Source organism: Manis pentadactyla, chromosome 19, assembly GCF_030020395.1.
Source record: "Manis pentadactyla isolate mManPen7 chromosome 19, mManPen7.hap1, whole genome shotgun sequence".
Lineage (NCBI taxonomy): Eukaryota > Metazoa > Chordata > Mammalia > Pholidota > Manidae > Manis > Manis pentadactyla.
Window position 1 is genome coordinate 7,481,356 of NC_080037.1, and position 24,162 is coordinate 7,505,517.

General features: G+C 59.0%; 2 protein-coding genes across 2 annotated transcripts; both read right to left on the reverse strand.

The window, feature by feature from the left end:
* Nucleotides 1–885: 885 nt before the first annotated feature.
* On the reverse strand, nucleotides 886–10,305 carry PEA15 (proliferation and apoptosis adaptor protein 15). Its single transcript, XM_036922721.2, has 4 exons — nucleotides 10,148–10,305; nucleotides 4,375–4,548; nucleotides 3,024–3,179; nucleotides 886–2,873 (listed from the first exon to the last, which is right to left on the reverse strand). The coding sequence occupies exons 2-4, from the start codon at nucleotides 4,544–4,546 to the stop codon at nucleotides 2,809–2,811; spliced, it is 393 nt and encodes a 130-aa protein (XP_036778616.1). The 5' UTR covers nucleotides 4,547–4,548; nucleotides 10,148–10,305; the 3' UTR covers nucleotides 886–2,808.
* Nucleotides 10,306–13,374: 3,069 nt separating this feature from the next.
* Nucleotides 13,375–23,608, reverse strand: CASQ1 (calsequestrin 1). The gene is made up of 12 exons (XM_036922720.2): nucleotides 23,428–23,608; nucleotides 21,311–21,617; nucleotides 19,506–19,590; nucleotides 18,678–18,778; nucleotides 18,383–18,494; nucleotides 18,020–18,093; nucleotides 17,546–17,676; nucleotides 16,464–16,509; nucleotides 16,013–16,067; nucleotides 15,689–15,789; nucleotides 14,854–14,928; nucleotides 13,375–14,001 (listed from the first exon to the last, which is right to left on the reverse strand). Exons 1-12 carry the CDS (start codon nucleotides 23,490–23,492, stop codon nucleotides 13,867–13,869), a joined length of 1,287 nt encoding a protein of 428 aa, XP_036778615.2. The 5' UTR covers nucleotides 23,493–23,608; the 3' UTR covers nucleotides 13,375–13,866.
* Between the last annotated feature and the right edge of the window lie 554 nt (nucleotides 23,609–24,162).

Here is a 24,162-nt window from a genome sequence, read left to right on the forward strand (position 1 = left end):
CCCCCTTACCTTTAGCTGCTTGATTCTTTAAACCATCTGACTCCACACCAGCAACCTTCCATTGGGAAGGACCTCCTGGGTCTGACTTTATACCTTGTCCACCTCTTGATACCTTGGGATTGAGGGACAAGTTGTTACTCTAAGGATTGATTAAGGTGGCTGGGACAGGGACATCTGTCTTACTACTGGTCACTGAATATGAAAGTCCCAACTGAATTCTTGCCCTTAAATGCTTTTGCTGCTATTTCTTTGCCCCCAACCAGGAATTGTGTCCTGGGACAGTCAGATTCTACTAGAGCAGGCCAGGAAGGAAGGGAAGAGTGAAAGGATGGGATTCCCAGACACTCCTTCCTCCTGCCCCTTTTCCCAGCAGCCCTCAGTCCCGTGTCAGCTGCTGCACTTCCTCCCTGAGGTGGGGAATGTGTGGGGACCGAGGGGTCTGTGTTCCTATTGCCGGTGGGGGCATGGAGCGGGCTGAAAACCATGCACTCTGGAATTTGTTGTGTATTTTCTCTCAGTAAAGCTTTTTTCTGACTACTCTCTGTGTGGTATGTGGGCTATTCATTCATGATGGGCTATTTTTGCTCCTTCAACATAGGTGTCTAGCCCTGCCCTCGTTACGATTTTAGGAAGTCCAGTCTGGGATATCCACATTTCCAGTGCCTGGGTGCCAGCTAGAGACTTTTAAGTTGCATAGGCCCCAGAGCTCAGTGCTACTCAGGAGATAGGGGGTGGGGGGTACTTACCCACTAGGGGTGTTTTCCTAGCCTCTGTTTCAGGCTGCAGTGAGGGGCTTGGGACTAAATATAGCTCCCCCTCCCTTACCAGTCATTCAAAGGCTCCCAGATCCTGGCCATTCACAGAAATTCTAGAATCAGGTACAGGTACAGTACAATCAGTCACCTTTATTCCAGGGTTAGAACAAGGCCGTGCACACTGCAGATAGAGGCGCACAAGATAGGGGCTCTCACAGCAGTACACAGGGTGGGAGGGCAGGTTAGTCTTTTTAGATTATTTTGCCTTACAGAGAAATAACTAGACTCTGCTGAATAAACATCCTGTCTCCCTTCTCCCATCTCATTCTCTCCTCTTTTCAAAGAAAGCTTCCTTATTCTCTCTCATTCTCTCTGTCTTGCTCTCTCTCTCCTCACATACCCTGACTGGAAGGACAGTTCATGCTCACTTCCCCCTCCCCATTCTACAAGTGTCTCTCTTGCTTTGAGGGAGAAGCCAGACAGGGCTGGGAAACTTGAGACGGTCCTTTAAGGCCAAACTGTGGAGTACTCAAGGTGTATGTATTAAGGCAGGTGTCTGCGGCAGCGGCCAAAGGGGAACGCAAGCTGGGCTGGGCTAGGCGTAGAGGGTGCTCTCCAGCCAGTCTGGCTTCTTGCCTCTTCCAAAGCCAGGTCTCCCCTCCCACTAAAGTTTTGGTCACACATCCTAAACACTCCTAACTTAAAACGTTCTCTAAATAGTCTCTTGAGAGTGAATGTAAATTTTTTTAAAGTTCTTTTTGTTTTGACTGTGAGGCAGTTTGACTCTGCCCCTCCCTTCACTGCAGCATTCCCCTCCAGCCCCAACTCTGGCCTAGACAATAAGTTACTGCTAGACACCACAAAAAAGGGCAGACATGGCAGTGCGGGTTTAATATACATATATGTAGAATATATATGTACACACAGTTAGCACGGTCGGGGTGCAGAGGGCATCTCAGGACAGGCGGGAGGCTGGGCTCGCTGGACTCTAGTGATTTGGCTGACAGGTGTTCACAAGCCCCAGGTGCCAGGATGTTGGGGGAGAGGGGTTCCCATGGCCCTCCCAGGTGGAATGGGATCAGTGCAAAGAAAAACACTAGCTTCTTCCCTTCTTTCTGGCTTGGGGTGTTTTAGACCAGGGAGACAGGGAAGGTTGCCTGCAGTAACCACGTTGGGACCCAAGAGGTGAGGCAGCATTGGAGTTAAAACCTAAGGATCCCATTCCCCAACCTCTGTAGTTCGGGATCACTATGTGCAACAGTCTGAGGAGGAATATGGAGTGGGAAAGGGACCCTCTCTGCCCTCACCCCCCTCAGGCTCCATGGGGCATGCTCCCAGCACAGGCTCTCCAGAGCAGAGGTGGGGGTGGGTACTCAATGCTGGGTTCTCAGCGGGGTTCAAACTTTGGGGCCAGGAAAGGATCCACTGGTCCTCTCGGATCCCTGGGTCCACCCATCATAGGCTCATGAGATGGGAGCAGAAAGGGACCTGCTTGTGCAGGCCCTGCAACCTGAGGGCCAGCTGGAGACAACTCAGCCAGGCCGGCACAGGGGCACACACACTGGGCTCCGGCTTCCCTTCGCCCCTTCCAGGTGGGCTTGGGTAGCCTCCTCACCTTCCCTCTTACTGCTTTTCATGAGACCCGCCCCTTTGTCCCATGTCTCACCCCCACCTCAGCTCCTCAATGTAGGAAAATACAGGTCCTTTCTGCTCCCACACTTTCGAGTTGTGGGGGAACGGGAAGGAAAGGGAAGGAGGAATGTGCCCATTTCTATTTGCATAGAAACAGCCTCCCTCTCCCCCTAGAGTGGGGGAACCGAGCCCCCCCAGCCCCTGACCCCCACCCCCTCACGAGGAGGGGGAGCATGATGAGCTATAGACACACAGACAGACAGCCAGAGCGTGCGCACACGCACACACACGCGCACAGGAAGGGGGTTAGGACCAGGTTAGTAAGTGGGTGGGCTGGGGGGGTTGCCCTTGCCCCCTCCCCTGGAGGATGGGGGAAGGGAATGGTCCAATGAAGGTCCAACCTTCCTCCTCTTCCCCTTGCTCAGGCTTTCTTCGGTGGAGGGGCCAATTTGATGATCTCTTCCTCAGAGGGCTGCCGGATAATGTCTGGAGGCAAAAAGGGACGTGTCCGTGGACGGAGGGCACAGGAGGCACCAGGCAGGCCTACTGAGCATCCCACGTCCCCAGAATTCAAGTACTCCAAGGATGATCAGTGGGAGGGCAGAGGGGCACGCTCAAGGCATGGCCTCTTCTCACCTTTGTACTTCTTGGCACTGGGGATACGAGTAAGCTTGGTGTCCAGCTCATCCTCCTCGGAGATCTTCAGAACACGGGTTCTGTAGTCAACCACCATAGTGAGTAGATCAGGACGGCGGGAGATCTCAAAGATGTGCTCGATGTAGGAGAGGTTGTCTGGAGAAGGCAGGAGACAGGGGAAGGGCTCGGCTGCAGGGGTCAGCTTCCAGAAGCCAGGCCAAGCCGTCCGCACCGGTTACCGGACAGGGCAGCACTGGAAGGAGGGGCCGCTAAGCCAGGAACAGAGCTAAGGCATCAAAAGCCAGTACAGACTTTTCTCAGGAGGGGCCCGCTGCCGATCAGGGAAGTTTCTAGATTATGGATTTAGAATGGGGGATTTAAGTTAAATAGCAGGTCCTGTGTTGGGGGGAGGGAGAACAGAAAACTTAACTGTGCTTTCAAATACCCAGCACCCACCCTGTCCCTCTTCCACTTTGCTTCCAAGTAAGGATCAGAAAGAATTTGCTGACAACACACATGGGACTGGAGGGGTCGAATCCCTAGATAACTCAGAGAGGATTCTGGGCCTAGTGAAGAAGGTAATCCTGAACGGGAGAAGGTACGGGCATGGCCAGACGGACGCTCGCTGTGGCTCGGCCGGCTCTCAGAGAGGGCCACTGCCCTCAGACCTTCCCTGGGCCTCCCCGCTGACCACTGCGGTCTCCTCACTGTACCAAGTCCTTCCTTCTCCCTCCATGCTGTCCGTGCTAGTGTCTCTGAAGGGCCCTCAGGACGCCCATCTGTCAAATACCCCATCCGCCAAGGCCCTGCACAGCACGGCCTTAACTTACGTTTCCAGCCCCTAAACACCCCATGCCCCAGTCTAGCTAAGCAGGACCCCTTGTTTTTTCCAAACACACCAGGTACTCCCACCTCTGTGACTATGGTCCTGTGCCAAGCACGCTCCCCTTTCGATCTGCTCTGAAATGCCACCTGCCTTTCAGGGCCATCTTAAAAAGCAGAGCGCCTCCCTACTGCTTCTCCCAGAGCAATGGTCTCTAAAAGTGGGCAAGAAAATGTTAGAATTTGTGGTTTTGTTTTAAATGTTGTCACTTTCAACTTCAATTCTAACATTGTTACACATGGGCTAACAGCACAGTATCTGAGGGGTACTGCTGGCTGACAAGGGGCACAGTGAAGCATGGAAAGACCGCTGCCCTGTAGCCCCCAACTGTCAGCGCATCTCTCATCCTGCCTGGCTGAGGGGCGTGCTCTGCAGGTACAGGAGCTCTGAGCGCCTTTCTGCTGGCTGGACGGACTGCGCCCGAGTGCCCGCGAGGCCGGTGGCAGGGCGCCCGCACCCCCGCCCCACCTTTGTCCAGCTTGTGGTGGCTCTCCAGGAAGCTGAACCAGGCCCTGCCAGTGGTGATCTCCTCACTCTTCTCGCTGGGGATGTCCTCCTTGCAGGCTGATTTGAGCTGTTCCAGATCTTCAAGGGTGATGTTGTTGGTCAGGTCCTGGAGGAGGGTCCCATACTCGGCCATGACTGGGAGCAGCACAAAGGGGGAGAAGGCCAAGCTTGAGACGCACCTCTACCCACCCCGGTCCTCCACCCCGCCAGGCGTGTGCCTAGGACACGCAGCTGGGGAGGTGGGAGAAGATGGGAAGAAACTCAGAAGTTAGGGGCCAGGCTGGAAGCTAGAGTGACAAGTCACACCTCCTCCCCCCTCATCTTTTTTCTCCATTTTCCCTGTTACCCTGGCAACAGCTCCCCTGACTGAGGAGGCGGTTACCATAGCAACCTGCTCCCGATCTTTCTTACCCGCTGCCTCTAAGTCCCCATCCCCCAACCCCTCCCCCCATCAAAAAAAAAAAAACGCCCAGGGAGAGCTGCTTGTGGCAGAGAAGCAAAAATGGGTCTGGAGGGGGCTGGCAGGAACTCCTGGCTTCTAGCTTCCATTCTTCCTGAGAAGCTCAGGGGTCCCTGACTTCAGCTCCACCACCCCACCAAGGACTCATGTCAGATGGACGCCAAGTTGCATGGTCTGATGGTCCCCAGCCCCTCCGTGGTCAGCCCTGTACACAGTCATTAGGGCCTGGGGGTAAGGTGGGGAGTGGAGTAGCAGTGCACCCTTTATGGAGCCCATTTTCTCTCTTGATCGCTGCTGGGCCTCCGCACAGCTCTCTCTCCTAGCCTTTGTGCTATGCCTGCAGCCCCCACGCCCAAGAATACCAAACGGCTGGCTCTGGCCCCCTGCCCAGTTCCCAGGCTGGCTGGGTGGCAGGGGAAGGGGTTTCCATGCAGTGTGGGGAGTGTCTGGCAGGAAGGAGGCAGCCCTGCTGCCCTCACATCTGGGGCACCGCCTTCAGCCTAACTTCCCAAAGGGGGCTGGGAAAGGCTAGTCCTCACCTAGACCTGCAGCCCATTCCTCCCAGGAAGGTCCTCCGGTGAAAAAGGAGAGAACATTTTGAGGTCCACCTTCCACACTAAGATAGGAACTGTGGCTAAGACAGGAAGAAAGGTCCTTAGAATGAACTCTTTTGATTAGATAAAATGTGAATTCCTAGTGGTGAGTTTTAAAACAGGGTTTCCCCTCACAATGAGTATACATTTCTTTTATAATCAGAAAAGTAAAGCATTTTCAGAAGTAAATTACTTAATAAACTTAAAAAAAAATTGTGGCTAGACTAAGGGGTGCAGCAAGGAGCTCCATGACCTTGTACCTGATTGAGGCTGCCCGCAAATCACAATAGGCTGGGAATATGGCAGATAGAAAGGGGCTGGTTCCTTATTTCTGGCCTACATGTAGAGAAACTGAGGCAGAGAACCATGGTCACTAAGTACATACGTAGTAAGAGGCGCAGACACAGAAGTCCCCATTCCCAGCTCCCTACTTGGGCCAGAACAAAGAAGCCACCCTTGGTGGCAGGCGCTGTGACACAAACACAGCCAGGCAGCAGGGCCAGACACCCCCTACAAGGAACAGGCAGTGAAAGGCACGCTTACTTGCACACCCAGGTGCAACCAGACGGAAGGGCCCAGCGGAGGCCTTGCCAGGCTGAGCCAGGAACAATGCTCTCTGACTGTCAGCACCAGGAACCGTCCCCGCCTTGAAATCTAGGTCACAGCAGCAGGCTCTGGAGCCCAGCACCCCCTGCCCCCTGATAATCTGAGGACAGAAAGGGGAGGGTGCAAGCAAGAGGGATGATGGGGAGGTCCACAGAGGACGACAATAATGGAGGGTGGTGGTGTATGAGAAAAGCTGGAAAAGAGAGGGCAGCGCCACGGGACGGAGGCGAGAGGCCACCAGAAAGACCCTGCCCCAGTGGAGGGGACCCCAGACCAAGCCCTCAGGTGCAAAATGGGACAGAATTTAGAGTCATCCTAGCCTGCTTTCACGAAGAAGAGTTTGTAAATAGATCCTGTGGGAGGAAAGTGTGTGTGTCTGTGTGTCTGTCTCCTGGGAGAATTAAGATTTAGGGCTCTGAATCTAAACCCAGACTTCCAGGAAAGGGAGGCAGGCAGGGATCAACGTGTGACACCCACCCACCCACCCAGGGTGGGGGGCGGTGTGTAGGCACTTTCTAAGCGTGAAACAGATACAAGGAGGCTTCTAAGAGAAACAGGGTGGGAATGTTAAGGTAGCAAGAGAGGAATGTGTGCACCCGGCTTCGCAGGGCTCCCTGGGTGTGGGCACGGGTATGGGAGGGGGTGGCGGCTGGGATCTGCGGGGAGTGGATGTTCTGTAGTGGATGGGCGCATGCCTGCACTGGACGTGTGGCTGAGTCTATGCAGTCTGTGTGTTTGTATGTGTCTGAACCAGCTGACGGTATGGATAAGAAGAAGGCCTATAATCACCGACTCACATCCAGAGAAGAGGAAGGGTGAGGGGATCCTGCAGAATGGAGGAAGAGAACTGGAGCTGGGAGGAGGAAAGGCCTGAGGCTGCAAACAAGGAGTCCTGGGGGCGGGGCGGGGAGCCCATCCTAGGAGGAGGCTGCAGCCTCAGCTCAGCAGTTACCAAAGCAACCTCAGTTCTGGGTGCCCCCCCCACCAGTCGTCAGGACAATGACACCACTGGAGGGGAGGCGCGTGGGGAGTGGTGAGTAAGAAGGGACAGAAAGGACAGGAGTAAGCCAGCCCTCCCCCCGTCACATCCCCCACCCAGAGCAGGGACAGGCCTGCCCCTTGGGGAGTTCGGGGAGGGTACATTTGGGGTGCAGGGCGGTGGAATCTCCTCACAGGGCTCTCAGCGCTCAGCCATTGTCTTGGGTGGTCTGGCCACGGTGGGGCTTGGCAGAAATTCGGCTTCTCCACTCTGTCACTTTCCTTGCACAAGACTCAGGCTTCTTGAGGGCCTAGACAGGAGCCTCCACCCCTCCTAGCTCTGAAAAGTTCCCCTGATGTCTGGAGCAGTGCAGAGGCCGCCCAGGGAACACCAGGCAGCCTGGGCGGAGGCCATTCTTGGGACAGGATACCCGGCAGGAACCGGGAACCGGAGCTGAGGCTGCCAGGAAGTCAGTCCCCTTCCCTCCCGATCATTCTGCGCTCTGCTCACGGCCTCCTCACACCTTCCTTCCTTCCTCCCTCCCTCTCCTTCCAAGCTGGCCCCAGGTGGAGCCCTGACAAAGGTGGAACCAACTGAGGACGCTGGGGAAGAGGGGCTGGAGGTCAGGGCCATTACACGCTACCTTTTAGGGTGGGAGTTCGGGTGCTTCGTGGGCACGGGGCAGGAAGCAGCCGGCCCCAGGGCACTTTGAGGAACCTAGCCAGGTGGGACAGCCACCTGTGGAGGAGGTCGCCACACCAGAAGAATGTGTGTGCACCCTGACGGGAATTCACAATCACCCCCTCTCCCTAGCACTCGGTTCCAAATCCTCAGTCAGCCTACGAAAGCCTGCGCATCAGAGCTGCTGCCCTCCCCTCTCACATCTGCTGCAGCTGCCTGCGGTCGAGAGGAGGGGCGATCCCACAGCTGCAAGGACCTGGAGATCCCGGCCTAGGCCTCCCGGCGGGCGGCGCGGGACTGGGGGGGGGGGTGGTGGTAATCAAGAGGCAGAGGGCAGGGCTCCCATTTTGAATTCTGGGCCCCAAATTCAAGCAGTCCTGTAGTTCATCCCTAATTACTCTTGCATGAAATATACTCCATTGACTTCTTCCCTTAGCTTCTATTCAGCCTCCCATCTTTTCCTGGGGGGACCCTTTATTCCTGTAGCGAAGGAAGAGGCTCTAGGGCCCCACAGTCTAACTGGGAATGAAGGGAGGCAAAACACGTGGGCCCCAACATGTTCAGTCCAGTCCCAGAGCAAAACGGGTTACCCCTGGGAACAGGGGCGCTGCTGCGCCTTCAGCCCTTAGTCTAGGAGAAAAAGACGAGACCCAGACGGGGGTGGGGGTGTCAGGAGACCCCGGGCACTGGGTCAGGCGGGCCGGCAGGGGGTGGCCTGTGTGCTCTCCGCTCCTCGCCCACCTGTCTCTCCCCACCCATTTCCTCTCCCTGTCTCCCAGCTCTTCTCCTTTCCTTCCAGGGGGCTGGCATCCTGTCCCACTGGGTGGTAGCCATGAGCAGATACTCAGGACTCCTGGGACCAGTGACTCAGTGTCCCCATCCGAATACTCAGAGCTCCCATATGTTAGGCAGGAGGGAGTTTCCTGCTGTAAAGAGACGGCAAGTTTGGCGGGGACGGGCCTGCGTCGGCCGGCGGCATACGGGTTGGTGGTGTCCGCCGTGGCTTTGTGCGCGAGCATCGGTGTGGGCGTGAGGGGCCGGCGTGGCTCCGAAGGCCTCCTCTTCCTGTGTGATGACACGTGCAGCCTCGGTGGGCACAGGTGTCAGGGGCGGGAGGAAGTAGGCAGCCAGGGCAGCAGCCAGCCGAGGGCATCTCTGGCGGTTTCCCCCACCGGAGTGTTTAACCACAAAGGGAAGAGCAATTAAAGCTAATCGCAGTGACAGCCTGGGGGCCAGGCACGTAGGGAAACAGAAACAGCTTCGGCGTTTGCCCAGCTCCCCGGCTCCCCCCCCGACCCCACCCCCGCCTTCCCGCTCTCCACTCGGCAGCCCCCGCGGTCCACTGCCCGGCACGCTCCGGGCCGCCTCGGTGTCCCACCTCCGCCCTCCCCGTCCCCGGCCATGTTTCGGTCCCTCTCTCACACGTTCCGCCCTCCCGCCCTCCCTCCCTCTCTCTCTCTGACTCGGGCCCCATCCTCGCTGGCTGACTCACACTCATTCTTTCTCCCCCTCTCCCACCCCCTCTTCCATCCCGCGGCCACACAGATGCCCAGAAACCAGCCTCTCCCAGCACCCTTGGCTCTAGCCGGACCCAACAGGAGGGGCCGCCGCAGCCCCTGCCCTCCTGACTCACGCGGGTTCAGGGCACCGGGCTCACTCCCCGAAAGCCTGTCTCCCTGTCCTGGAGTGAGACCAGGATTTTCTCCCATCTTTTCCCACTGTTTCGAAGAGGGCAATCCGCAGCCCAGGGCTGGGAGGAGGCGCCCAGAACATCAGGGTGGACGTGGGCACGCTGCCCGCCACCCAGCCGCCCGGCTAGGCTGATGCCCTCTTCCAGGAGGCTGCTGGGGGCGGCAGCGGCGCTGAGGTGTGGCGCTGGATGTGTAGCGCGTTTGGGATTTGCTGTGTGCGAAATGTGTGTAAGAGTCACATGGGTGTGTGTCACTGTGTGTGCCGGCGTGTGTCTCGTAGGTGTGTGTGTCCCTGTCAGTCCTGACACGGATTAGGTGAAATTAATCAGGGGTTTTACGTTAGCGACCTCGCCCCCCAGCTCCTTCCTCCTACCTCCGGACAGGCTCCCGCCAATCCCACCTTCCGCGGGGGCCCGGGGCGGAGAGCGCCCCGCAGCAGGGGCGGCCGCCGGGGAGCTGAGGCGCCGGGGCAGGGAGACCGCCGGCCGCCGCGAGTGCGGGGCCAGGGAAGGGGAGGCGGCGGGCGGGAAGCTGCCTCCACCCGACGCCCAGGCCCGGTCGGGCTCCCACGCGCCGGGCCGCGCGGACAGGGCGGCCCGAGCCACGCCGCCGCCGCGCACTCGGCGCCCGGGACGCGCCTCCGGGGTCCCTCGCCCCTCGCCGCCCGCACTCCCCGCCGCCCCGAGCCCCCCAGGCCCGCCGCCCGCCCCGCGCGCCCTCTCACCGCCTCCGGGGCTGAGCGCTCAGGGCGCGGGCACGCGGCGTCCCCGGTTCCCGAGCGGCGTCCGGAGCCTCCTCCTCGGCTCCCGCTGCCGCCGCCGCCGCCTCTTCCGCCCGCGAAGCCGATCCGAGCCCGGCGCCGCCTCGCCCCACCCGGCGGGCCGTGATGTCAGAGCCGGAGAGGGGCGGGGCGCGGGGAGGTGGAGGGCCGGGGGCGCCGGGGGGCGGGGCGCAGGGAGGAGCAGGGGCCGGGGGCGCCGGGGGGCGGGGAAGGGGAAGAGCAGGGGTCGGGGACGCCGGGGGGCGGGGAAGGGGGCGCTGGGGGGCGCTGGGGGGCGGGGCGCAGAGAGGAGCAGGGCCGGGGGCGCCGGGGGCGGGATGGGGAGGCGGAGGGCCGGGGGCGCTGGGGGGAGGGGCCGGGGGCGCCGGGGGGCGGGGCGCGGGGAGGAGCAGGGCCGGGGGCGCCGGGGGCGGGATGGGGAGGCGGAGGGGCCGGGGGCGCCGGGGGGCGGGGCGCCGGGAGGAGCAGGGCCGGGGGCGCCGGGGGGCGGGGCGCAGGGAGGAGCAGGGCCGGGGGTGCCGGGGGCGGGATGGGGAGGCGGAGGGCCGGGGGCGCTGGGGGGAGGGGCCGGGGGCGCCGGGGGCGGGAAGGGTAGGGCCGGCCCGGGGCGCTGCCTCTGCCCCCAAGGGCGAACGCCGCTCTCGGGTCTGAGTCTTCCCGGGGGGGACACCCCCCTCCCGGAACCTTCCCTGAGCGCAGGGCTGGGCCCTGGGGGGCCCGGGGTAAGGCAGGGTGTGGGGCTGGAGGGCCTTTGGCCTCCGGCTCCTCGTAGCCGCCCGGCTTGGAATTTGGAAAACCTTCTTATTGCCCCCAGGGGCCCGGGACGCTCACACCCACGCCCAGGGGTGGGGGGGAGGGGAGGCCCGTGGCCCGGAGCCACGTGTGGCCTCCTTACCCCCTCCATCCGCCACTGATCTCTCTCCAGGATGATGCCAGCGGCCCCCTCGTGTTCCTCTCACCTTTCCCAAATATACCACCTCACACCTTCTCCCCACCATGATGTAATTTTATTTTCTGGGGAGAAAAAGAACAGCAGTGAGCTCAGTATGCAAATATAGACAATTTGCAAAGCCACACTTGGTCTGCGGGGCTCTGCCCCTCTGCCCAGGCCCCGCAGGGCAGCTCTCACTTCCCCTCCACCCAGGGACTTTCCTCCCCAGAGTCTCAGCCAGACTGAAAGAGGGAAGGAAGAAGTGGGGAAGCATCTGTTTCACCCCATCTCCAGCCTCAGGGGTCTCGCCTCAACTCCGGCAGAGTCTGACCCCGGCAGGAGGTCTGAGCCCCAGCAGTGTCTGTGCCACCTCTGGGGCCACCCTGGCCTCACCGGTGCTCAGGCCTGGCTGAGACCCTCAGGAAGCCCAGGTGAGCCCCTCCTTCCTGGAGTCTGCACTGCCCCTATGGGGCTCCAGCTCCTCTGCCCTTCTGTCTGCTGTTCCCCGACCCCTCCATCAGTTCTGCCCTTGTCCCTTTGAGAGTAATGCCCCCCAATCTGCCTTTGTGTATATCTCATTCATTCTGTGCTGTGGGGCTAAAAACAATTTCCTGAGCATCTCTGGCACTTGGAGAAACGTAATGACTTAACTACAGTCCGTGAGGTTCCTGTCTTCCTGAGGCAGCAGGTGCAGGGGACTCGGGCTTCCTGCTGGCTCTACTCTTTGGGCAGGCTAGGTCTCTGGACCTCAGGGTCCTTGCCCGTAACCTGGGGATGCTGATGCCCAATTTACAGGATTCTTCTGAGCTTTAAGTCCCTCGGTTCTGGAACAGATGGGTGCTTAAACCATGGGGGCTGTTGTTTAGTCTGGGCCTTCCGCTGAAGGACGTTTGACAGTAAGCTCCCCACATTATTGTATTGCCAGGTGCCCATACTATGTAACTGTTAAGTGGGTACGTGGTGGAAGAAGGCATGTTTCTACTCTACACTCCTGCTGCTGCCTCTAGGAGCACTTCCTGGATTTGTCGGGAGGGTGAATGCTTCTGTGACCTCAGGTCTTAAAAGTCCTCTCCATCACCTAGCAGCACCATTAAACCTGATCCATGAAAACCCTAGTGTCTATTAGTTACGGACTTGTGCAGTTGCTTGGTTCCCCCATCCTGACTCCAGGACACATATGCCTGCCTGGGCTCTGCTGGAGAGACTCTAGATCTTCCCACCAGGGACTCCAGCAGGTCCAGGTCTGGGGATCCTGAGTGTGCAAAACTCAGCAGTCTCTGCTCTGTTCCCATATCCAGGGCCAAGCTCTCCGAGAACTGGGTGCAAGTTCTCCCAGCTGCACTCCCCTCCCTCCAGCCATCCGGCTCACCAGCACCAGATTAAAGTTCACCTTCCTCCCCAGCTCACAGGATTACATTCAGACGCCTCCACAACCCGGCGCCATTGTGCCCGCCCCACCTCACAGCCGGCCACTCAGACTTGTCTTCCCACCTGTCTGGTCTCTTCTGTGCCCCCAAGATTCTGCCAGTGCTTCCGATGTTTCCACCCACGGAAATGTCCCCTCCTGATTCCTGTGCCCCCAGTCAAGTTGAACTCTTCATTTAAGGGCTAGAAAATGCCAACTTCCTTTGTGACGACACCGGATCCCGCTGTGATCTCTCTCTTAACCCATTCTGTTAGCCCTCATTTATTAGGGACTGATTTGGAAAAGGCCTGGGTTCCTGCTTTCAAGGGGCTCGCGGTCTAGTTGGGAGGATGGCCATGTAAGTTAAGAGCTGGGCACTCGAATGGTGGTGGACAGGGAGAGGGCAGCGTGAACCCTGAGGAGCGACCCACAGGAGGGGCGCCCTCCTGGAAGGCGGAGGCAGAGTTCTTTGGGCTCTGTCTTGACTGCTCAAGAGCTGCAGGGAGGGCCCTATCAGCAGCACATAATCACTTAATTACATATTGCTTTGTATTTTTCTTCAATTGTTTAGTGTGCTTGTCTTGACTTCCCAGTGAGGCTAATCAGCTCAAGAGCAGGGACAGGCTCAGCACTCTCTGTTCCCCAGAGCCTCCCAGCGGGACTGGACGAACATTGTGTGTCCAGCAAAGGCTTGTTGACTTGCTGCAGATAAAGAATTTCTCTGGAATAATGTCTGGAGGGAGCCCAGCCCCCCTCCTATCACAATCTCCTAACGAGGCCCCCACACCTAAATGCTCCATCCTCTGGCTGTCTCCCTCAGCATAGGACACTTGCTCATGCTGCCCCAATGCTTTATTGAGGTCTCTCGTTTGATCCAAGTACATTAATGAGAGATTGCTGAGATACAGCCCCGAACGCAGTGCCCTCCCCTTTTTCCTGGCCAGGGACAGGACAAAGGATCGAGGGTTTGAGAGAGCTGGGGGTGAGTGTGCACAGGGGGAGGGAACAGAAGAGCGACAGGAGCCCCTAGATACTGCAGAGGAGACTGACAAAGTGCAGGGGGTGATGGAAGAAACAAGTAACAGACCCAGGGACAGTGTGGGACAGGTAACGGAGGTCCGGCAAGATGGCTGGGCAGATGTGTGGGGAAAAGCAGCTCTTTCCTGCAGCAGGTGAGGGGGTCAGTCTCAGCACCCAGTATATAGACCCCAGCAGGCCCTACGGCAGAGAATGACTTGGTGTCCCTGGAGGGGCTCAGGGAAGAACAGGGAGGGAGCAGGGAGCAGGAGGCGAGCAGGCAGGGCTGGGAGACGGTTGCCACAGCAACTAGTCATCGTCCTCATCCTCGTCATCGTCCTCTGTGTTGATCTCGCCCTCCAGCACATCCTCCAGCCAGTCTTCCAGCTCCTCAGTGGAAGGCAGGTCCTCCTCATCATCCATCTCCATCCATATGCTGTCCGCCTGCAACATGGCACAGATGGGGGACCCGCGCTAAGCCCGACTCAGGTCTCTGGACCTGTCCTCCGACTCCCCGGACTCTACGTCCTTCCCTACATCCCTGCCCCTTCCCTTCAGGTCAGGGGCCAGGGAAACTGTCCAGGTGAAGGTCTAGGTTCTCGAATAGTCACGGTGGGGCTACACACAAAGGATGCACTGGCCACTAGACTTCTCCCTTCAGGCTTTCTGCCATGTTCTCGCCACGCCAGGCTTCCCCGAACAGACATCTCGGCCCGCCCTTGATGTAAAACAACCAGTGGCTCCTCAGGACTTGGAGAGTAGAGTCCGCAGCTCTTCAACAGTCAAGTCTTTCCCTAACCTGCTTTTCCAGCACCATCCCCAGAGAGCTCTAGACTAGGAAGCCATTAAAAACCAAAAGAACCTCCTTGCCTTTTCCCGAACCTGATATTCATTTTCCTACTTTTGACCTTTTGCACTAACTTTTCCATGAGAATGAATGAGAAGATTTCTGACCTCAAAAAGTTATTGGTAGAGACAGCCATGAAACACATATAACCATAGAAAAGCCACGTTCTTAATGCCAAACGGGCATGGGGAGTGCCAAGAGGAGAATGACTCCAAATGGGAGATCTGGAGAAACTTCATGGAGAAGAGAAGATTTGAACGGGGCCTTGAGGGATGAGCAGCTGATTCCAACAGGTGGAGAATGGGGTGCATTCCGGGTGTGCATCTCCCTCTATCCAGCCGTGAGACCGGGCGTGTCTAATTCCTCTGGGAAGGGCTCAGTCCTAGGAGAGCTCTTTCTGCTGGGAAGCAGAGCTGGGGGCCAGCAGGGTGTGAGGGGAGGGAACTCACGTCAGTGACATTGACGACTCCTATCTGCGGGGCTGACAGGTCGATGTCAAACGTCTTCTCCCAGTACGGAACCAGCTGTGGAGAGACCACATGCGGCAACTGGATGGATGGAGCCCGGAGCGCATGAGTCCGGGAGTGAGAGTGAGGGGCCGCCCAGGGATGGAGGCAGGAAGCCCAGCTTAGGGCCTGAGGGGAATGGGCAGAGCTCAGCAGTTAAAGGGGAGAAGCCCCGGAAATGATCCCGAAGGTCGGCTGGAGACGTTGGCCCTTCCTTTCCAGGAACACTAGCCAGAAAACCCCTGTTCTGATCCTGGGTCTGCTACTGAGTGACCCTGTGACTCTGGGCAAGACGCTTTTCACAGGCCCTCAGTTTCTACATCTCTGAGCTAGGGTGGTTCCCCCTGCTGATCGCCGATGTTCCTGCCCTTGCTGTTTGTTCCCTCTCTTTCAGCAGCAACTACTAGGGGTTGGGATTCAGCCGGGAGCTGAGCCGTTCCCCGAGACACGGACGCTCTGTACTTTGCCTCTGTGATTGTGTATGCCCCCCTGTGGGGTTAATGCGCCCATGTGCTCCCCTAAACTCTGGTTTTCTCTAGAAGGAGTCAGCCTTGGCCGCATGAGCTCCCTGCCCAGCCCTGCTCCGGGAGTCGTGCGCAGTGTCCCGTGTGACTCACTTCCCATCCTGTTTCCCCTTCTCAGGATGCCCTGGTGCCCGCAGGGCTGCGACAGGCACGGCCTTGCAGGGCGCCCAGCAGAGACCTGGAGGGGCTCAGGAGCAAGCTCTCCCTGAGAAAGGCCCCTCCTCGGACAGCAGCCCCCCAGCGTCACCTCTTACCAGGGGGAAGTCGTCAGGGTCGATCCAGATGATGCTAAGATCAGGGTTATCAGTGTTCTCTTGGGCCACAGACTTGAGAATCTCTAAGAATTCATAACCATCTTGAAGGGGACACAAGTGGGAAGTGTGAGGTGGGGTGCAGAGGAAAGGGACGCAGAGGACACCAGAGCCTAAGGCTCTTTCCACGCCTCCCCCCATTCCACACGTAGGGAGCACTGGCCTCTCCCAGGAAGGCCTCCCAAAGGAAGCCTGTGCTCTAGCAAACACCCCGGTCTCCCCCCCACTGAGGACCCTCCCCCCTCCAGTCCAGTACCCCTCCCTCACCAGGGTCAGCTTCCTCTGCAAAGGCCACGATGTGGATGCCATCCATGTCGTCCTCCTGTCGGGGAAGGGGAGGGCCTTAACTGTTCTCCCTGAAGTATAGGTCCTAGAACAGACCCTAGGTCGGCCTTGAACCTAAGTTGTGTGGAAATCCAGCGCCTGGGTCAGGCATACCCTGTGGTGGTTTCACTCTTGCAAGTGACACTGCCCCTTCAGCTCCGGGGCGCCCACGCCACCTCTAGCCGACGCTCTAGCCTCAGAGCTTGGGGCTCTGCCCTTGTCTGTGTCTCCCAATCCCTGACACACTCTTCGGAACAGAGCCCCTCGACCTTTGCTGGTGCACCGTCTTTCCTGCAAGCGAGGCTTGTGCAACAGCAGGGGTGGGATGTTTCTAGGACTCCAGTCTTCAGCCACCCATGCCCCCGAGGGCCTGGCCCCACCTGGGGTCACTCACCCAGGTCTCATACATACTCTCAGGCTTCAGTTTCCTCAAGGTTGACCTAGAAGAGACAGAGTCACTACTCAGTGGGCAAGAAGGGTGCCCCCTGGCAGCGGATCCCCGCAGCAGAGCTGTCCTGTGGGTCATGCCGCAGGCACAGACAGCTTGAGGCCCAGAACCACTCCGTGTAGCAAAGTTTGCGCTCTGAGCACCAGGCCCAGTTGTTGCGTGGATAAAGCAGGTGGGAGCAGAGGGCAGGCAAGGGACTGCAAGAGACCTTTGGGAGATAGGTAAGAACAATATTCATTCACTTGTCATTCAACTGAGTGTGGGGGGTGTTCCAAGCACCGGGCGAGGTGCTGGGCGCAGAGAGTTGCATGTTGCTGCGCTGATGGGGGGCCCATAGTCTAGTGGGACAGTGTGAGAGCAGTAATGTTGACGCTGATGAGTGGGTCTTTCCAGTGGAGTCCGTGGCAGAAGAGGACAGAGTAAGAGTGCAGGCAGGGCCTCTCAACCTTAGTTTTGGGGGGCGGTCCTGTATCCACTGTAGATGCTGAGCAGCGCCTCTGGCCTCTACCACCAAATACCAGTAGCGCCTCCCCAAGCAGGCATATCTCCCGACATTGACAGACAGCCTCCCCCTACCTCGCCAACCCCTCCACCCTTGCAGAGCACCTCTCCAGGGGCAGGGCAATGTCTGAGAAAGAGTGCAGAGTGGATCAGGGAGAGCCCAGTTCCAACACCCACTAGCTGTGGAAGCCCTGCCGCTGAGGCTGATGAAGGAGTAAATACAGTAAGAGGGTCGGAGGGCACCTCACAGTTGCTGGCAGACCACACTCACACAACCCTTGTCACATACACATCACAGTGAACACACATTTATGAAGGACCTTCTGTGTGTGGAGCTCGGGGCTAAATAGGGTGCAAAATACTGTGGGAAATGGTCAGCGTATATGTGAGCACGGGCACCCGGAAGTGCATTCATCTGCAGGTGAGACCAGTCTCCGGTGGGCTGAGACCCCCTGGTGCATCTCACAGGTGGGAGCCCCAGCCCAGAGACAGGGCCCCCCCTGCCCAGAGGGCTGCCCGGGGCCCACCTCCTGTGCTCCTCCACGAAGCGGACAATCTCCTCTTCGCTATTGGGCTTGTCTGGGATGGTCACAGGCTCTTCCATGAAGGCCTCATAGAAATCGATCTCATTGAGCTTCAGGGTCAGCTTCTTGGCCACCTGGGGGGGAGGGGGCGGGGTGGAGTGGAGCAGGGGTGCGGGATCAGGGTGAGAAGCAGTATTGTGGGGGGGCAGATTTCATTAGCAAGAGAGTCAGACAAGCTGGGCCCTTGTTGCTCTCACTGTGACCATGGACAGATGTCTTAGCATCTCTGGGCTTTGGCTGGACTCGAGAGGAGTGGGTTCAATAAAATAACACCTTTGGGGCAGGAAAGGCCTGAGGTGGTGGGGAGCAGGGAGTGTCGTGTGTGGGGAGGGCCCCGCTCCCCCACAGATTCTGGGGGAGATCTGGAGGGCAGGTGAGGGGAGTGAGGGAGGCCCTACAGAGCCCAGGGAGGAGAACCTTGCTGTCGAAGGTGGCGAAGAAGGGTATGTACGGATGAAACTCCTCTGCCGCATCCTCGTAGGCTTTGTAATCTGGGGGGCAGGGGGGCACAGAGTTAGTGTCTGGGGACCAGGGTCTGCCAGGGAATGGCTTCCCCTTTGTCTCTCTCCACTTCTTTTTGGCAGGGTCTTCATGCAGAGACCCACCCACTTTAGGCCTCTGAGGGGTTAAATATAGTCGGGGGGCCGGTGTGGGATGCCCTTAGAGCGGTCAGGGCAGTGACCAGGGCCAGGGTAGTTAGGGGGCAGCCGGTGAAGTGGGGAGGAAGGGCAGGTAAAATGAGGGTCCGGGCAGGGCACCCTGCAGGCTGAGGTTACGCACGCTCTGAGTCCTTGTTCTTGAAGTAGCCAATGAGTTTGATCTCATCCTCGATATTCTCAAATGCCTGCAGCTCCCGCTCGCCCTCGATCAGTTCCACGGGGTCCTCTAGGACCTGGAAAACCAGGGACATGGAGGAAACAGTGAGTTTCTGTCCTCACTCCGAAGTAGGGAGACGGGTGGGGAGACAGGGCTGGGGAAGGGGCAGGGGCTCCCTGCGGCCAGTGTGGTGTAAGGTTGGAACCGTGTGGGGGTCTGAAGCCTTCAAGCAAGGCCCCGAGACCCGGGGGGTCCTCACATCGAGCAGAAACTCCACCAGGGTGTCGGCTGAAAGCTCGCCATCGTACTCAATGACTTCGTCTCCCTTGAACACGTAGATGCTGTCCTCTTCGGTGAGTCCTGGGGAAGGAGCCACAGGTGAGCCGTGGCCCCCACCTTCCCGCAGACCCCAGGGGCCAGTCCGCAATCCCGCTGGACCCACAGCCCCACCTCCCTCCCGGGCCCCGCCCACCTCACTGCCCCTGCGCCCCTGGTGTCTGTGCCCCTGGGTTTAGCTCCCTAAGCTAACCTGGCCCCAGGGGCTCCCCAGGTGGTGGCGTTAGGGGAGGGCAGGGGGAGTACAGGCTCTCTGGCTGCTATAACTACAGGGACATTTCTGAGGCCTCTGAGGACTCGGGGCCCTAATTCCCTGACAGCCCTGTAACGCTGGCTGTTACCAGCCCCAGGACCGACCCCCTCCCCTATCCACACCCAGAGTCTGGCCTCAAGCCCGTGCTGCTCCCTGGTGGCCAGGCTAGACCCCCCTGGCCGTGGCGGGCTGGGGGAGGGGTGGCCATGAAAGGGTTTGCAGATGCCCCTCCAGTCCCACCTGTGTCCCTATTTCCCCTTTCCTCCAGCACCTAGCCCTGGCCACCTGCCCTCACCCCGTCCTGGGACTTGAGCCTCTATAAGGCGTAAAGGAGAGGCTGGAGCCCCAGACATGACCCTCCCGATTTCATATTTTCTCCCCACTTTCAGCATAGCGCCCTGGAGGCCCGAGCCCCTACAGGAGCTGCCGCCCTTCCTCCGGCCTGGGTCCCCCCGAGGCTCCCGCCCCCTCCTCTCCTGTCCCCAACGCGTCCCTTACCTAGTTTCTTGGCTACAGCCGCGTCCTTCTCAGAGTCCACCAGCCCGAAGCCGACACCCTTGTCTTCTAGGACTTGGGCTGCTAACTGGAGGCAGGGTGAGGATTGCAATCAGCCCCTGCTATTCTTAGTAACCCCTATTCCCCATCTCATGCCTTCAAGGGATTCAGGAAACATAAGGGTTGACCTTGATGCTGCCAAGGGTCCAGGACATCCCCACTTTCCCTGTGCCCTGTTGGTCTTTAGTTCAATGTTAATCCCCAAACCTTTATTGCTCACTTACAGCGTGCTTATTCTGTTTACCTTAAAGGCACTGTGAACAAGACCCCTCCCCGCTCCTCAGGGCAGCTAAGGACTCTGGCTTGGGAGTGACCGAGGCCCTTCCCGCGCTCAGGGCTGCGCCCTGCACTCCATCCTGACCGAAGACCGGGCCCAGTGTGGGGTGACATGGGAAGTCCCTGGAATCTTCTAGTGACCCCCAATGGGAAGAACTTTGGAGGATGAGAGGCGGTCTGGCCGTGTTGCTTGAGGAGTGGGGAAGCCAGAGAGCTGAGACTAGAGGTCACTGTGGCCACCACTCATCACCTGCCGAGGCAGGGAGGCTGACAGAGACTACAGGTGACACAGGCTGGCTCTCCCTGTGCAGGCTGGACTTTCCCTTTCGTTCACTACCTCAGCCTGTCCCCAGGCTATGGATAGTCACATGCTAGGTCCCTGTCCCCAGCAGCCTCCCAGCGGGGCTCCCGACCCCGATGCAGGCTGCACCCAACGCAGACCACGGTGCCCAGATTCTCAGGAGGACAGGGAAGGGAGGCGGTTGGCAGGTAGATGGCCAGGGATGCCGAGCACTCAGGATAAAAATACTCGGCTCATTAATCAGACGGCGGTTCCAGCAGCCGGCGGGGGCACGCAGGAACGACAGCCTGCGGCCCTGGTCTCTTGCCCTGAAATACCCTAAGCTCTGGGCAGGCCGAGGCCTATCCGCATAGCCGAGCTAGAGGAGGGGCTGCAGAAGCTTGGATGAGGAACTCCACCACAGCCGGGCTCCGGAGGGGTGTGCACGGCCACACCTCCCAGTCACCCCCAAACAGGCTCTTTTCTTGTTGTAACAGCACCCCTCTCCTTGGGGCCTGAGGTCAGCTTGGGGGTGAGAAGAATCTTCCCACAAAGAGGAGGTGGGGAAGGCATTTGGAAGCCTCCTCCAAGCACAGGGACTTCCCAGTCAGGCATCCAGCCTGGCCTCGTGGGGGCTGATAGGGAATTAGAGAGGAGGACAGAGAGAGGGGACTGGGGGGCCAGTGGGAGGCAGGGCGGCCCCTGTGAAGCCTTTAGTTGTGAAATAAGTGACATGCAAATAAGATGTCAATGGCATTTACATTTTGCTCAGTTTGGATCTTTTTGGGGTGCAGACCCTGAAGTGTATGCGGAGAGGGCATGCTTGGGTAGGGGTGCAGTGTGTGGCCCTGCAGTCACCCTCCCCTGAAGCCCCTCTCCTTCCTTTCTTGCCCCCCTTCCAAGGACACCTCAGTCCTGGCCAAACCCAGCACTACCAGCCTGACGTGCAGGGAGGACCACCTCTCTCCCTGCCACCCCTGCCCTCCTAAAATTGCCAAACTGCGGTGGTACCTTTGGGCTCCGGGTCTCTGTTTCTCATTTGGCTAAGGCCACATGCCACTTGCGTCCTGGCAGGACAGGGAGCCTGCTGCACTGGCGCTTGCCCCAGATCCTACCCTCCGCAGTCTGCATGGAACTGCAGCCTGAGGGTTGCAGAGAGAGGCAAGGGGCGCCTGCAGAGCCCACCACTCACCTCCAAGATCAGCTCCTCCATCTCAAATTGTCTTTGCGAGGCCTTGTCGTCCCCGGGGGGCTCATGGTAGAGCAGCGCCAGCACCTCGTGCTTCTTGAACACGCTCTTGTAGTTCTTCATGTTCACGTTGGCCACGCGGTCCACACCATCATACTCGGGGAAGTCCAGCCCTTCCTCTGCCCGCACCCCAGCCTTGGGTGTCCCCAGCACCAGTAACAGCAGCAGTGCCAGTGGCAGGCCGCGTGCGGCTCTGGCCCCCATCCGATCGGCAGCACTCATGGAGGAAGTGGGGTCTGGGTCGGCTCTCCTGGTCCAGGAGAGGTTAGCTGGGGTAAGGAGCGGCCCTCAGGTCCCAGATCCCGAGTTTGGGGCTCACGGCGGGGGTGGGGTGGGGAGCAGCTCAGAGCAGGGGACGGAGGACACTGCTGGGTCCTGGAGAAACTACCCAAGAGCCAAGAGAAAAAGGGTCAGGAGGCGGACTAGGAGCAGGGGGCGGGGAGGGAACCGGAGCTGCCCCTGAGGCTGGCACCCCTTGGCCCCACGGTCCTGTCTAAATACGTCTCGGGCCTGGCAGGGGCGAGGGGTAACCTCCTGCGGCCAGGGCAGCTCTGCGGGGCCGCGACCCTCCCCCTCCCCGGAGTCCAGGGCTCCTCAGCCCCCATCCCCACGCCGGCCTGAGAGCTCATCGCCATATTAAGAAAGGAAAAAGCCAGAGCTAAAAATAAGACCAGATGAGTCGGAGGTAAATGAAGCTGGGGCTGGGGGAGGGGATGTGCAGGGGACGTAGGGATCCTGACGGAGGGCGAGGGTGCCCAGCGAAGAGGAATGAGGGGTGGAGAGGATCAGGGATTGTGGGCCGGAGGTCAGATTCATAATATAGGACAAAAAAGGGGGGCGAAGGCGGTATGGACCCTAGGTCCTGAAACTGGGAATCTCTTCTAGATGAAGTCTGTTTCTTTGATCCTGTGGAGCAGAGAGGCAGTAAAATTGCAATCCAGGCTGCAGGGAAGAGACCCCTGCATTCCCTTTAAAGAACCAGGACCGAGGATGAGGTCATTCCCTGAATAAGAAATGGAGCCTGGTCCAGGACAGGCAACCTGGCTCAGCCCCGGCCGTTTCCTTCGCTTCACTCGACACTCCTAACTTGGGAATGCAGGGTCAGGGCCGGGCCAGGAGCGCTGCCCACAGCCAGCCTGCAGAGGGGCGGGGCCGGGGGTTTCTCTGCCCTCAGGGCCGCGGGTGAGAAGCGCACAGCCACCGGGCTGCTGCCCCCTGTTGCGCTCCCTGCTCTGATCTGCGGGACTGGGACTCTGTTCCCTAGGGCACAGTGGGCAGGGAGGTTCCCCAGGCTGAAGGATTCCAAGGAAAGCAAACTGTGACCAACACTGCTACATGTTTGACAAGGTAAAGAGGATCAGGTCTAAATACTAGGGAAAGAATGAATGAATGCCGGGAAGCCATGAAGAGGTGGGCCCTGTGCTAAGTGGAGGATGCTGATTAATTCTGCGCACCCTGTACCCCACACCCCATACCGGGGAGCCGAAGTGGAGTTGCAGAGTTGGGGCTCCTACTTCCCAGATCCCTGCTTGGAGGTGAGGGAGCCTGGGTGAGCTCGGCCCTGGGTACCTAGGAAGGCAGGACCCTCTGCATGGCCCTCCAGGGCTCTTACCACGCACAGGTACACTGAGGCATGAGTGAGCCCATAGATCTCACCAGATCAGAGTCAGAAGCCCTCTGGCCCCACCCTGAGGCATCTCTGGTTTTGGAGGGACAGTGTTTATTTTGCACCCAGGCAGGACGTGCAATTTTGCTAGAGGAATACCTTTGCCACACTTTGTGGGGTGGACCTTACCTGGCTAGGCAAGGCAGGCCACAGAGAATCTCAAAAATGTGGCAGGAGTGGGTCCAAAAGAGACAGCTGTCACTGGAGCAGGAGAGGTCAGAGCTAGCCTAAGTGGGGCACGCTGCAGCTGAAGAGACCTCAGGGCCCGGAGAGGGGGCAGGCCCGCCTGGGGGCTCAGGACCTACGCGGCTTCCCGCCTGACTTCTTGCTCCGGGGGAGGGGACATTTGGACAGAGACATTGGAACCTTAGATCGGTGCCATCATGAATCTGACCTTTCATGCCTTCGAGGGTCCGAGGTGGGCCCGGATGGTGACCCAGGCTGGCTCCGCATCCTCATCCTCTTCTGCAGCTTCCACGCCTCTTCCGCCCTTTCTGCCCCCTGTCCTTGCCCGTGGACCTCCAGAGCCACCCTTTCCCTCCCAGCAGCTGTGTCCCCTTCCCTCCACTCCCTGTCCCCTTCTCTCTGAAGCTTTGTTCTCTGCCTTCCACTCAGTTCCTTCCCGGTAGGCCCCTGCCTTCAGGCCCTTGGACTTAACAGGCCTCAGCCATTGGTGTCAAATGACCCTGAGTTGGGGCGTCTGTATTTTTAACCCACCAGACACCTGAAGCTCCTGCGCTGAAACCCGAGGAGCTGGCCCCTCTGCGCTCCTCCCTGCCTGCCCCACGCCCCGCCTGGCCCCTCCACCTTCCTGGTCTGGTTCAGTCGCGTCAGCAGCCCAGCAGCCTGGAGGAAGGACCCCAGACTGACAGGGCCCTGTCCCTAGGAGACCTCGTGTTGGAGGAGGCAGGGGAGACACCCTGAGGGGCGCCTGGTGTAGGGGACAGTGGCCGGCGACACCTCGCTGTGGCTTTCGTTTTGCTCACCCGTGGCCTCTCATCCTCCAGGCCCCTCCACCGTCCTATTTTTTTGTCTTTTGTTTGTGTTTCTGTATGTTTGGCCAGCCCTCATTGTAAGACTAGTCTTACAACGGTTAAGGGCACAAGTTCCGGAATCAGGCCTCGGTTTC